Raw genomic sequence first — 14,256 nt, 5'->3', positions numbered from 1 at the left:
CAGACACATGGGGACCGACCAGGACGTTTGAAAATCCACCTCTGGGACTCAGACACAGAATGGAGGCAGACCACAGGCCCATCTCCGTGGATTCAGAAAAGCCAGTTAACAAAAGCCAACACCTTCTCCTGATGAAGACAAACCCACCAGACGCACAGCAATCAGAGAGGACTGGTGCCACACTGCCCAGGGTGACATAACACTGGTGTGCAGGCCCACAGCTTGACTTCAGGTCAGAGACCAGACACAGAGGCCCACACCGCCACCAGCCACAGGTCCTCAACCCCACCCTCAGGTCAGAGACCAGCCACGGACCCTCGACCCAGACTGGACGTAGCAGAGAACTTAGGCAAGGAAAACTGAGGGAGGTGCAAATCAGAAAACAAGAAGTACAATCCACGCGAGCGTGGGACCTTCCACCACCGAGCTAGTCCAAACTCATGAAGATGCTCAAAAAATATGATTTACTTCCAAACTGTGGGAATGAAGGCAGAGGTGCTGGCATGTCGGTCCATGGACCGATTCTGAGTCTTCCAACACACACAGTGCCACACTCACATCACATCTGAAGATTAACTCACAGTGGATTAAAAAAAAAGACCTAAACACAGGAACTCAAGGACTTTGAGAAGGAAACATGAAGGGAAGAAAGCATAAGCAACAAGAGAGGAAAAGAAAGCAGGGAAATCAGACTTCATCACAATTCAAGATGCTCTGTGCAAGGGAAAACAAATCAAGAGCTAAGATGATAGCGCGTGGAACGTGGGAACCCCGGAAGCTCACACCCAGAACACATGAAGAACACGCGCTGGGCGCTGGCTTCACTCCTGCAGTTCTTGCTACCTGAGGGGCTGAGCGAGGAGGACCGTGGTGTGAGCACACTCAAGAGACCCCCTGCTTAGCCAGTAGCGGGTGGAGGGGGGTGCAGATGTCGCGGAACCGGCCTGGCCTTCCCTAGGCAGCTGGACACAGAATTACACACACCCCTGCCATGGCACCCAAAGGAAGTGAACAGAATCGTGCAAACAAAAATGCGCACAAGTTCACACTCCCACAGGGAAACATCAGCGCTCAGCATTCGAGGTGTGGATCCGCCCGACGCCAGCTATCTGTGTGGAGGAAAATCACTCCCAGAAAAGAACACGCTCTGACCCTGTGACAATCCTGAGTGCACCTTGAAAGGACGCTGGGCGACAGAACCAGACACACAAGGCCCGCCTTCCCTCTGTGCTGACTGGTTTTGACAAAGCTTTAGCTTGACTGAGAAGAAATCCTAAGTGAGAGCGGGGCTCCCAGCACCAATGTCTTCTGATGGAAGGTTTAAACCGTGTGAATGGCAAGTTAGATAAGCATGCACAGGGACCTGACCCCCCCAAGTTAGATAATGCGTGTGCAGGGGCCAGACCCCCCCCAAGTTAGATAATGCGTGTGCAGGGGCCAGACCCCCCCCAAGTTAGATAATGCGTGTGCAGGGACCTACACACATGCACAAGTTAGATAATGCGTGTGCAGGGGCCAGACCCCCCCCCAAGTTAGATAATGCGTGTGCAGGGGCCAGACCCCCCCCAAGTTAGATAATGCGTGTGCAGGGACCTACACACATGCACAAGTTAGATAATGCGTGTGCAGGGGCCAGACCCCCCCCCAAGTTAGATAATGCGTGTGCAGGGGCCAGACCCCCCCCCAAGTTAGATAATGCGTGTGCAGGGACCTATACACATGCACAAGTTAGATAATGCGTGTGCAGGGGCCAGACCCCCCCCAAGTTAGATAATGCGTGTGCAGGGGCCAGACCCCCCCAAGTTAGATAATGCGTGTGCAGGGACCTACACACATGCACAAGTTGATAATGTGTGTGCAGGGACCAGCCTACACATACACAAGTTAGGTAACGCGGGTGCAGCCCACACGCACACACGTTCGTTAAATAACGCGTGTGCAGCCCCCCCACACGTTAGATAACACGTGTGCAGGGACTTACACACACACACATTAGATAACACGTGTGCAGCCCCCCCACGTTAGATAACACGTGTGCAGCCCCCCCCCCAAGCTCCTGCAGACACCAACGTGCCGACGTGCTAACACTGAGACGTGCGCTGGTATTCTCTGTCTGGCCGCGCTCGGGTCAGCCTGCCTCACCGCTACTGTGACGTGACGGGCTAGTGAGCGGCCCTCTCATCTTCTACCCCAGACAGTCATGACTTCTCCCTCGTTTTGTTTTCCTTTCGTGGCACTGGGAGCTAAACCAAGCCCCTTGCACACACTAGCCAAGCGCTGAGCCTCTGAGCTACCCTCCTAAGCTTGTGTTGTGTTGTGTCTATGCTGGGGCTTGAACTCTGGGCTAGTGCTCAGGGCTAGTGCTCTACCACCTGAACCACAGCCTCGTGTTGGCTTTTTGGGTGATTAATTGGAGAGAAGAGTTTCACAGACTTTCATGCCTGGGCTGGCCTTGAACCAAGATCCTCAGATCTCAGCGTCCTGAGTAGCTGGGGTCTTGGGCGTGAGCCAGTGGCACCCGGCTCTGTATGGATCAATTCTAGTTTGTTCCTTGGACGTGTAGATGTGTAGGTCCATCACATTTGGGAAGATTTGGCAGTTTGTTCTCCAAACACTTGGAATGTTTTTCCATTGCAGGAAAATACACATACTACGTAGGATCTTAAAGCTTAAAGTCCAGTGGCGTTAAATGCATTCACCCCCCACACAACCACCCATTCTCTCCATTTTGAAAAAGCTGACTCACCCTACTCTCTGAGCAGCGCTTCCCGCTGGGTCCCGCCGTTTGGTGTGTGTGCTTCTGTTTCTGTTTGTTTCAAGGCGTTTTTAAATTTCCCTGCTGACTTCCTCAAAATCATGCCAGAGAGGCCTGAAGCACACGTCTCCTCTCTTACGTGGAAGCTAGATCTAAAATACACGGGGCACAGGACCTGGTAAATGACACAGAACTCTAGGCATTCCCGCGCGGTGAGAGTAAGGAGGACTGCCGAGGGGAGGAACCCAAGTGTGGCTTCTCTGAGCATCCAAAATACTATTTTCAAAACGAATGTTGGGAGTGGAAGCATGCTTCTTGTTGGTGTTAGTAGGTGGTGGTGGTGGTGTTTGCTTGTGCTTTTTTTTTCTATTTAGGGGCCACATGGGGGCAGCACAGAGAGGGAGGGAGGAGGGCGAACAGAAGTCGTCCTGCTGCTCAGTGTACACGCTGTGGAAATGACCCAGGTAACTATGGACATGGCCATGGCGGGGGCGGGGGGGGGGAGAGAGGGGCTGAGGAGGAGGGGACCGTCCTGCTGTTCAGTGTACACGCTGTGGAAATGACCCGGGTAACTATGGACATGGCCGTGGTGGGGCGGGGTGGGGGAGAGGGGGAGGGGACCGTCCTGCTGTTCAGTGTACACGCTGTGGAAATGGCCCGGGTAACTATGGACATGGCCGTGGGGGGCGGGGGAGGAGGGGACCGTCCTGCTGTTCAGTGTACACGCTGTGGAAATGACCCGGGTAACTATGGACATGGCCGTGGGGGGCGGGGGGGGGGGGAGAGGAGGAGGGGACCGTCCTGCTGCTCAGTGTACACGCTGTGGAAATGGCCCGGGTAACTATGGACATGGCCGTGGCGGGGCGGGGGGGGGGGGGAGGAGGGGACCGTCCTGCTGCTCAGTGTACACGCTGTGGAAATGACCCGGGTAACTATGGACATGGCCGTGGGGGGCGGGGGGGGGGAGAGGAGGAGGGGACCGTCCTGCTGCTCAGTGTACACGCTGTGGAAATGGCCCGGGTAACTATGGACATGGCCGTGGGGGGCGGGGGAGGAGGGGACCGTCCTGCTGTTCAGTGTACACGCTGTGGAAATGACCCGGGTAACTATGGACATGGCCGTGGGGGGCGGGGGGGGGGGGAGAGGAGGAGGGGACCGTCCTGCTGCTCAGTGTACACGCTGTGGAAATGGCCCGGGTAACTATGGACATGGCCGTGGCGGGGCGGGGGGGGGGGGGAGGAGGGGACCGTCCTGCTGCTCAGTGTACACGCTGTGGAAATGGCCCGGGTAACTATGGACATGGCCGTGGGGGGGGGGGGCGGGGGAGGAGGGGACTGTCCTGCTGTTCAGTGTACACGCTGTGGGAAATGACCCGGGTAACTATGGACATGGCCGTGGGGGGGGGGGTGGGGGAGGAGGGGACCGTCCTGCTGCTCAGTGTACACGCTGTGGAAATGACCCGGGTAACTATGGACATGGCCGTGGCGGGGGGGAAAGGGGGGAGAGGAGGAGGGGACCGTCCTGCTGCTCAGTGTACACTCTGTGGGAAATGACCCGGGTAACTATGGACATGGCCGTGGGGGGGGGGCGGGGGAGGAGGAGGGGACCGTCCTGCTGTTCAGTGTACACGCTGTGGAAATGACCCGGGTAACTATGGACATGGCCGTGGCAGGGCGGGGGGGGGGGGGAGGAGGAGGGGACCGTCCTGCTGTTCAGTGTACACGCTGTGGAAATGACCCGGGTAACTATGGACATGGCCGTGGGGGGGGTAAGGGGGGGCGGGGGAGGAGGGGACCGTCCTGCTGTTCAGTGTACACGCTGTGGAAATGACCCGGGTAACTATGGACATGGCCGTGGGGGGGGGGGCGGGGGAGGAGGGGACCGTCCTGCTGCTCAGTGTACACGCTGTGGAAATGACCCGGGTAACTATGGACATGGCCGTGGTGGGGCGGGGTGGGGGAGAGGGGGAGGGGACCGTCCTGCTGCTCAGTGTACACGCTGTGGAAATGACCCGGGTAACTATGGACATGGCCGTGGTGGGGGGGGGGTGGGGGAGAGGAGGAGGGGACCGTCCTGCTGTTCAGTGTACACGCTGTGGAAATGACCCGGGTAACTATGGACATGGCCGTGGGGGGGGTAAGGGGGGGGCGGGGGAGGAGGGGACCGTCCTGCTGCTCAGTGTACACGCTGTGGGAATGACCCGGGTAACTATGGACATGGCCGTGGTGGGGCAGGACGGAGGGGGGGGGGGAGGAGGGGACACGGAGGAAGAGTGAAGGTAGGGATGACACCGTCCAGAAAAGAAATGAACTTGTTACCTGACTTAGGAAATGGTGACCCCTTGTACGTCACCTTAATAATGACAAGCACATTCTATATGTCCAGAAGCATGCTGTCACATGGAAACACTTTTTTCTTTGTTGTTGTTTTTGTTCTTTTTGCCTGTTTGTTTATCTGACTTTGGGGAGGCACAGAAATGCAGGGACAAAGGATGAACAAATACAGCAGTGGTACTCAGTGGACACTGTTGAAAATGAGCTCTACATCCAATGGGCGGGGAGGGAGGGGAACACTGGGAGAGAGTGAGGGAGGGGTGGCGTTGTCCAAAAAGAAGCGTACTCTTTTTGTGCGTATGTGTCAGTCATCAGGCTTGAACTTGGGGCCTGGGTGCTGTCCCTGAGCTCTTTTGCTCAAGGCTGGCACTCTACCACTTTGAGCCACAGCACTACTTCTGGGTTGTGAGTGGTTAATTACAGATTAGAGTCTCAGAGGGACTTTTCTGCCTGGGCTGGCTGTGCCATGATCCTCAGATCTCAGCCCCCTGAGTAGCTGGGAATATAGGTGTGAACCTCTGGCACCCAACAAGAAATGTGCTCTTTGCCTGACTTACCTAACTGGGACCCTTCCGTATGTCACCTTTATAATAACAACAAAAATATAAAAATATTCAAAACCCACATTATGGAAAAAAGTGGGGAAAGCCTGTTGTCCGGTCTCAGGGCATGTGCATGGCTTCCGCAGCTTGCCTCGCCCCTGGTCTCTGCCTCGCCCTCCGTGAGGGGCCCAGAAAAGGTGCAACTTATGGGTTCAGGTTTTCACTTGCTGTGCAGGATGTGGTGTGTTCTAGAAGTCAGAGCCGTGTGCTGGCTAGAAGGCCAGGTGGCCGCGCGTGTTGTGGGACTCGCGGGTGTCTTTGGAGGAATCTGCTATAGATCTCCCGGGCGGCCAGCAGGCATTTAAATGAGTTTGAACTTCTTTCCTCGCCCCCCCTCTGAGGGGTTTCTCTGCGCTGTGTGGTGAGGATCTTCCCGGCGGCGGTGCCTCGTGGCCTGGCTTGGTGCCATCTTCCCGAGGGTCCAACGTCGTCTGGTACTGTGCCCTGGCTATGGCCCCTAAACCTTCCTCCTCTTCCTCCTCCTCCTCCTCCTCCTCCTCCTCCTCCTCCTCCTCCTCCTCCTCCTCCTCCTCCTCTTCCTCCTCCTCCTCTCCTTCCTCCTCCTCCTCCTCCTCCTCCTCCTCCTCCTCCTCCTCCTCCTCCTCTTCCTCTCTTTCCTGCTCCTCCTCCTCCTCCTTCAATTGTGGTTTTTCCCTTTTTGGCAGTGCTGGGGTTTGAACTCACAGCAGCCTGCCTGGCAGGCACTCTGCCCTCAGAGTCACGCTTGAGGCCTTTCTGTTTATAGTAATTTTTCAAACCGGGTCCTGGACTTAGGCCTGGCACAATGTGGATATTAGTGTTCCTGCTTTTGCCCCCGTAGAGCTGAGGTCACAGCTCACCCCATGCCCGGCTTTCTGTTGGTTAAGATGAAAGTCTCACTAACCTTTTACCCTGGCTGGTCTGAAACCATGATCCTCCCAATTTCTGCCTCCTGAGTAGCTAAGTACAGGGGTGAGCTGCTGTGCCTGGATAGGTATTTAATCTTCTAGTGTTGTCCCTGAACTCTTGGATGCTGCCAATTTGTTTCTGACTGCGATATTCCAAAGACTTGTCTTCAGGCTCTGATGTTCGTTGCTTTGCTTTATCTAGCTTGTTATTCAGACTTATAAAATCAGATTTTTCAGACATCTTCCTTTCTAACATCTCTAGTTGGTTATTTTTAAAACATGTCTACCTCTTTGTTGACATTTTCATTCATATCCTTTGCTCTCTTTCTAATTTAGCTGTCTGTATTCTCTTGGAGCTCACTGAGATTTATTTAAAAAACAAGACATTCCGCTTCCACTGCAGTATCGCTGAGATCTGTTCCTCGATGCCCTGAACTTTAGGAAGTGTCACGCCGCCATTGTGCGCGGTCGCCGTGTCTGTGTGCAGTGGGCCGCGCGGTTCACGCCCTGGCTGTCAGCAGCAGCTTTCTTTTGAGGTGCGCCGTGAGTGCTGGTTCCCTGACAGTGTGCTGCTCGGTGGCTCGCGGCAGCTACCCGGCTCAGGTTGGTGTCTGTGGGTGCAGGGTGCTGAGCGGAGCCTGCGAAGCCCTGACTCGGGGGCCCAAGGGGAGCCTGGCCAGTCTCTGGGGTGGTTCTGCGTCTAGTCATGTTGCATGCCACTGGGGTGTGCAGAGTGTGACGTGCACATGTGGTGTGCAGGGATGGTATGCAGGTGTGATGTGCACCTGTGGCGTGGTGTGCAGGGATGGTATGCAGGTGTGATGTGCACCTGTGGTCAGCAGGGATGGTATGCAGGTGCAATGTGCAACTGTGGTCAGCAGGGATGGTATGCAGGTGTGATGTGCACCTATGCGTGGTCAGCAGGGATGGTATGCAGGTGCAATGTGCAACTGTGGTCAGCAGGGATGGTATGTAGTTGTGATGTGCACGTGTGGCGTGGTGTGCAGGGATGGTATGCAGGTGTGATGTGCACCTGTGGCGTGGTGTGCAGGGATAGTATACAGGTGTGATGTGCACCTGTGGTGAGCAGGGATGGTATGCAGGTGTAATGTGCACCTGTGGCGTGGTCAGCAGGGATGGTATGCAGTTGTGATGTGCACCTGTGGTGTGCAGGGATGGTATGCAGGTGTGATGTGCATCTGTGGCGTGGTGTGCAGGGATGGTATGCAGGTGTGATGTGTACCTGTGGCGTGGTGTGCAGGGATGGTATGCAGGTGTAATGTGCACCTGTGTCGTGGTCAGCAGGGATGGTATGCAGGTGTGATGTGCACCTGTGGCGTGGTGTGCAGGGATGGTATGCAGGTGTGATGTGCACCTGTGCTCAGCATGGATGGTATGCAGGTGTGATGTGCACGTGTGGTGTGGTGTGCAGGGATGGTATGCAGGTGTGATGAGCGCCTGTGGTGTGCAGGGATGGTATGCAGGTGTAATGTGCGCCTGTGGCATGGTCAGCAGGGATGGTATGCAGGTGTAATGTACACCTGTGGAGTGGTCAGCAGGGATGGTATGCAGGTGTGATGTGTATCTGTAGCATGGTCAGCAGAGACGGTATGCAGGTGTAATGTGCGCCTGTGGCGTGGTCAGCAGGGATGGTATGCAGGTGTGATGTGCACCTGTGGCGTGGTGTGCAGGGATGGTATGCAGAGGTGATGTGCACCTGTGTCGTGGTCAGCAGGGATGGTATGCAGGTGTGATGTGCACCTGTGGCGTGGTGTGCAGGGATGGTATGCAGGTGTGATGTGCACCTGTGGCGTGGTGTGCAGGGATGGTATGCAGGTGTGATGTGCACCTGTGGCGTGGTGTGCAGGGATGGTATGCAGGTGTGATGTGCACCTGTGGCGTGGTGTGCAGGGATGGTATGCAGAGGTGATGTGCACCTGTGTCGTGGTCAGCAGGGATGGTATGCAGGTGTGATGTGCACCTGTGTCGTGGTCAGCAGGGATGGTATGCAGGTGTGATGTGCACCTGTGGCGTGGTGTGCAGGGATGGTATGCAGGTGTGATGTGCACCTGTGGCGTGGTGTGCAGGGATGGTATGCAGGTGTGATGTGCACCTGTGGCGTGGTATGCAGGGATGGTATGCAGGTGTGATGTGCACCTGTGGCGTGGTGTGCAGGGATGGTATGCAGGTGTAATGTGCGCCTGTGGCGTGGTCAGCAGGGATGGTATGCAGAGGTGATGTGCACCTGTGGCGTGGTGTGCAGGGATGGTATGCAGGTGTGATGTGCACCTGTGGCGTGGTGTGCAGGGATGGTATGCAGGTGTGATGTGTACCTGTGGCGTGGTGTGCAGGGATGGTATGCAGGTGTGATGTGCACCTGTGGTGTGCAGGGATGGTATGCAGGTGTGATGTGCACCTGTGGCGTGCAGGCAGGGTGCATGCCTGCAAGCTGCAGACACAGGTGGTGGGGAGTGGGGAGAGGGGATGGGGCAGGCTTTGCTGCCCCCATGGGGCTAGTCAGGAACCAGGCTTGCACGCTGGTCACCTGACAGCTCGTGGGGGCTGAGCATGCTTGCTGAGGTCATGCAGTGCTTCCTGGCCCCCTCCTGGTCAGGGAACAGCACCGCTCCCATGGGAGGAGGGCCTCGCAGAGACGCCCCACCATAGCCCACCCCACTGCTGCCCACTGCTGGGCAGGACAGTCCCAGGTCAGGAAAAGCCACTGCGCAGCCAGGGCCTCAGAGCCCCTGGGCGTCCAGCGGCAGCAGTGAGGTCTGTCTGGCAAGATCCCAAGGCCTGAGGCCCCTGTTGGTCACCAATAGTGGTCAGTGTCACATGTAACAGGAGAAGGGCTGAGCAGAGCATTTATTGAGCTTCAGGAAGAGTGGCCAGTGGGGGTCAGGTCATGTGACAAGAGCGGGGTCGCCTTAGGGCAGTGTGGCTCCAGCACACAGAGGTCAACAGAGAGGACACCGGCACCCCCACCCAGGTAGGAGCAGGGTGCGGGGCTGTGTGGGGCACAGGCAGGACCAGCACCCATAGCCCCGGGCCGTGCCCATCAGCAGCTGCACTGGCCCGGGGAGCCGCCACAGCAGGCCTGGCTGGAGCAGGCAGGGCGGCACAGCAGGGACACGCACGAGGCCGCCGGGCGGCAGCAGCCGGGCTGGCAGCAGGGGGCACAGCAGGAGGAGGTGGGCACGCAGCAGGCGGGCCTGCACACGGGCCTGCACAGCAGGGACACGCTGGAGGACGGCGGGCAGGGCGAGCAGGGGCGGCAGCAGGGCTGGCAGCTGGACGGCTGGCAGCAGCAGGAGGAAGCCCCGCAGCACACGGGCTCACAGCACACGGGTGTGCAGCACACAGGCACACAACACACTGGCCTGCAGCACACGGGCTTACAGCAGACAGGCTTACAGCACACAGGCACGCAGCAGGACGGCTGGCAGGCTGAGCAGGGGCAGCAGCAGGGCTGGCAGCTAGACGGCTGGCAGCAGGAGGGTGTGCAGCAGCTGGCGCAGACGGACTGGCAGCAGGGGCTGGACGCACAGCCCGCTGGGGAGCAGAGGAAGGTGAGGCAGGGGGCGGGGGCGCAGCCGCGGGGCTGGCAGCAGCTGGGGGCGCCGCAGGGCTCGCAGCAGCTCTCTGGACAGTCGTCCACCTGCCAGGAGGCGTGGGTGCAGGCGTCGGAGCAGACGGACATGGTGGAGGCGGCCATGGCGGCGGGGCTGGGAGGAGCGGGAGGTGTGAGTAGTGTGAGTGAGTGTGAGTGAGTGTGAGGTGCTTGGGCTCCTGGGCTTTTATACAGGCCAGGTGTTTTCAGCCGGACACTCCGGGCGTCATCCCTTCCTTGTTGGTGGCCCTTCCTTGTTGCTGTTTTGCACTGGCTTCTGGGTCCTCGTTAACTCTGGTGTATTTACACAAGGCCCTGTTCTGCCGGCACAGCACCAACACGGAGGGAGGGCAAGGCCGCGCAGACGAGCCTCTGTGCGCTGGGCCACGGCCGGTGCAGGATGACCTTGCTCTGCTACCAAGACCTGCTGGGCTGGGAGGGGAGAGGCCGGGAGTTCCCATCCTGCGTCTGAGCCACACAGAGTGGTGAGTCGCAGCCGGGGCGGACGGGCCAGGGAGGAGGCAGAAGGACGGAGGAGCAGACGCCCCAGACACAAGTTGTCAAGCCCAGTACCGATTGCCGGAGGTGAAGATGAAGGAGAACTCCAAGGAGGAGGCGGATTCTTCTAGAGGGCAGCTTTTCAGTGGGTGTGTTGGGGGGAGCATGAGGGTCTCAGTCACACAGAGGCGCCCAGAGACGTGAAAATGACAGCGCCTCTGCCATCCGAGGCCCGGCACAGAAAGAAAACCCTCCAGGCTCCAGAAAGAGATGGACACCCAACTTTCGCGTTGCAGGCTGGGGTCTGCAGTACACGAAGCCCCGGAAAGCTCCACTGTCCGTGGGAAATACTGGAATCCCCGGGGTCCCGGGCCCCGGTCCACGGCCACCGGCCCCGAGCCCCCGGCCCGCCCAGAGCGAGGGAGGTAACAGCGTCCAGATCTCATGGCCACAAGAGCTGTGGAGCGCACACAGCCCCCGCACAGGACACAGCCAGAGGAAGGCAACCCCAACCGCGGGGAGAGCGCGACGCGGTCCTGGCTGATGACACAGAACCTGCGCCCGGACCCCAGCTCCCCACACCACTGTGCCGCAGCTGAGAGCTGACAGCACACAGTCCTGAATGCACCGCCACGGCCACCTGAACCCACCTCCCCAAAGGGCCTGCGCACACACCCTCCGCACCCACACTACCGCGCTGTGTACACCGCCGGGCGTCCGCCGGGCACAGCGTGGCGTGGCCTCACCGCAGCCTGCGCGGCCGCCTCTGTGCTCAGCAGACACTCGGGAATCCGCCAAGATGGCGCCCGTGCCCGCCAAGGCTGTCACTGCTCAAGAGGAACTCTGTGTGGCTGGGCACACCACGGTCCACACTCAGTGCTGGACTCCGGCTTGTGGTGTTGCACGCCAGCTTGCACCAACAGCACTGTGCACTGGTTTTGGCACGGTCATGAGTTCTCATTTCTCTAGACTAAATACCCGTGCGTGGGGGCTGGGTCTACGCCGCTGCGCGCTGAGCTTCACAGACACCGCCACGCGGCCTCCTGAGGGCCGGGCCGCTTGCAGTTGTCCAGCAGGCTCCAAGAGTCCGGCTGCTGGCATCCCTGCCAGCACGCAAGGGCCCTGTTGTTTTCTTCGTGGCCTGGGCCATTGGAGCAGGTGCACTTGGTTCTCACAGCCGGGCTGGGCGCTCCTCCTGATGGCCGGCGATGTGCTGGTTTCCCTAACGTGCCCCTTTTCCAGAAGGTTCTGTGGCGGCAGCCCTTCCCTCACTCCACAGGGCCCCACATCCTCCTTCATGGTTGACAGCAGCCCTCGGCGTCAGCCACTGGAAGTCATGGTTTGGACACAGCTACTTTGGTCAGTTTGTCACACATTTTCTACTGGGCTCAGTCTGGCTTTTTGTGATTTTGACCGTATTTTAGCAAACAGAAGAGTTTAATATTGATGAAGTCGATTAGTCAGCCTTTCTTTCCTTTTATGGCATGTGTGAATTCTGTCTTAGCGCAGGACCATAGAATGTGACCTGCTGTGGCTCATGCCTGTAGTCCTACCTACCCAGGAGGCTGTGATCTGAGGATCACAGTTCAGAGCCAGCCTGGCAGGAAAGTCCATGAGACACTTATCTCCAATGAACCCCCAAAATCCAGCACTAGAGCTGTGGCTCAAGTGGTAGAAACCAGCTTTGAGCAAAAACAGCTCAGGGAGAGTGCCCAGACCCCGAGTTCAAGCTCTAGTACTGCCCTCACACACACAAATAAGCAGCACAGTTTTTCCCCTAAAGAGCAAACATTTCTCCCTTGTGTGTTTAGGCCAGTCTTTTTTTTTTTTTTTTTTTGGGTCCGGTCGTGGGGCCTGAACTCTGGGCCTGGGCACTGTCCCTCAGCTCTTCAGCTCAAGGCTAGTGCTCTACCACTTGAGCCACAGCGCTACTTCCTCCTTTTTTCTTTTTGCTTATGTGGTGCTGAGAAATCGAACCCAGGGCCTCAGGCATGCAAGGCAAGCGCTCTACCACTGAGCCACCTTCCCAGCCCATCCAGTGGCCAGTCTTTAGCTTTTCCGTTAAGTATGAGGCGTGAGATGTGTAATGCTCACCTTTCTTCTCTTCCCTCCCTCCCACCACAGAGGCCCCCGGAGGTCAGGACTGGTCTTGTTGGGTGTGGCATCAATTATCCACCCACCAGCCCCTGATTCCTCATATCTCAGGCCATCTCTTCCTTCTGGGTTTTTGTGATTCATATCAACATTGTCACATTTTATTGTCGTGTAAATCAGATGTTTTAACATTAAACCATCAGGGCTGGAAATGTGGCTTAATGGTAGAGTGCTGGCCTCTCACCCATGAATCCCTGGGTTTGACTCTTCAGTACCACATACACAGAACTCAATTCAAGTGGCGCTGTGGCTCAAGTGGTAGAGTGCTAGCCTTGAGCCAAAGGAGCCCTGGGACAGAGCCCAGACCCAGAGTTTAAGGTCCAGGGCTGGAAGAAAAACTAAAACACCAAACCCCACTGCTTCCTACAGAACACTGGAATAGCACTGACGGGCTGCTTTTGCTGTTTTCAGTTCCAATCCTTCCACCCTCTATTCTTGAGGCCAACCAGGTCCCTGCCAGACACACAGACTGTGCCTTCCAGAAGGTGGCTTTCTGTTTCCTTCCTGGTCTTGTCTCTTTGGCAGCCCTTTGTGGGCTGTAGGACGGCAGGGAGGGCTGCAGCTCCAGGCCTGTCCTTAGTGGACAGCCTTCTGAATTGGACCCCTGGAGTGATGTCAGCCATGAGTCTTCCTCCCTCTCCCCTTCCTCTTCCTCCTCCTCTTCCTCCCTGTTTCCCCTCCTCCTATTCTTCCTCTTTCTGTTTCTTTGGCAGATGGCCCATCTCTTTTTGCTTTAGGTTATATTTTCAGGGAGGGTCTTGAGTTTTGGCCAGGGCTGACTTTGGATGGCCATACTGCTACCTACAGCCTCTCAAACAGCTGTGTCATAGGTCTGCACAGCTGCACCCAGCCTGCTGATGCAGATGGATTCTCACATTGTGGGAGGCTGTCTTTGAACATTGATCTCCACCTTCCAAGGAGCTGGGAGGCATGGGCCACCACCGGCCGCCAGTCTTTGTGAAATGCTTTGTTCCAAGTTACAGAGTAAACGGATCAATGTGTTCCTACTTTATAAAGAAAAGATCACAAATGGTGACTTGGTGTTGAGTTCTGTAGTTTCCCAGAGTATCCATCCATACTACCACATCCCTTCCTTTTCCGGTTGTATTGATTGACTCTCCAGGACTGAGCTAGCCTTGCATTCCTGGGGAAAGCCAGCCCTGTGGTAACACATTATCCTGCTGCATAGTTTTCTGAAATGCCCTAGGTTTGGACTTCAGTGTATTGATGAGCCTCCCCCGACCCTGCGTTGTGGGAGGAGCTGTGCAGAACCATCATTCATTTTATCTTTGAACATTTTCATAGACTTCTCTAATGGACAACATGGACCTACTGGTTTCTTGGTTGGAGTGATTTTAAGTTGAAATCAAGAAAGAAACTACCGGGAGGAAAAGAGATGTCAGAGAAAATATTTATA

General features: G+C 56.9%; 1 protein-coding gene across 1 annotated transcript; it reads right to left on the bottom strand.

Annotated features, from left to right (window-relative positions):
- Window positions 1-9,635: 9,635 nt before the first annotated feature.
- LOC122101312 (keratin-associated protein 10-3-like) lies at window positions 9,636-10,292 on the bottom strand. The gene has a single exon (XM_042671681.1). The coding sequence runs from the start codon at window positions 10,290-10,292 to the stop codon at window positions 9,636-9,638; it is 657 nt and encodes a 218-aa protein (XP_042527615.1).
- Window positions 10,293-14,256: the final 3,964 nt, after the last annotated feature.

The sequence above is a fragment of the Dipodomys spectabilis genome, unplaced genomic scaffold (assembly GCF_019054845.1).
Source record: "Dipodomys spectabilis isolate Male_0828 unplaced genomic scaffold, ASM1905484v1 ptg000652l, whole genome shotgun sequence".
NCBI lineage: Eukaryota > Metazoa > Chordata > Mammalia > Rodentia > Heteromyidae > Dipodomys > Dipodomys spectabilis.
This window is presented reverse-complemented; position numbering and strand designations above follow the sequence as displayed.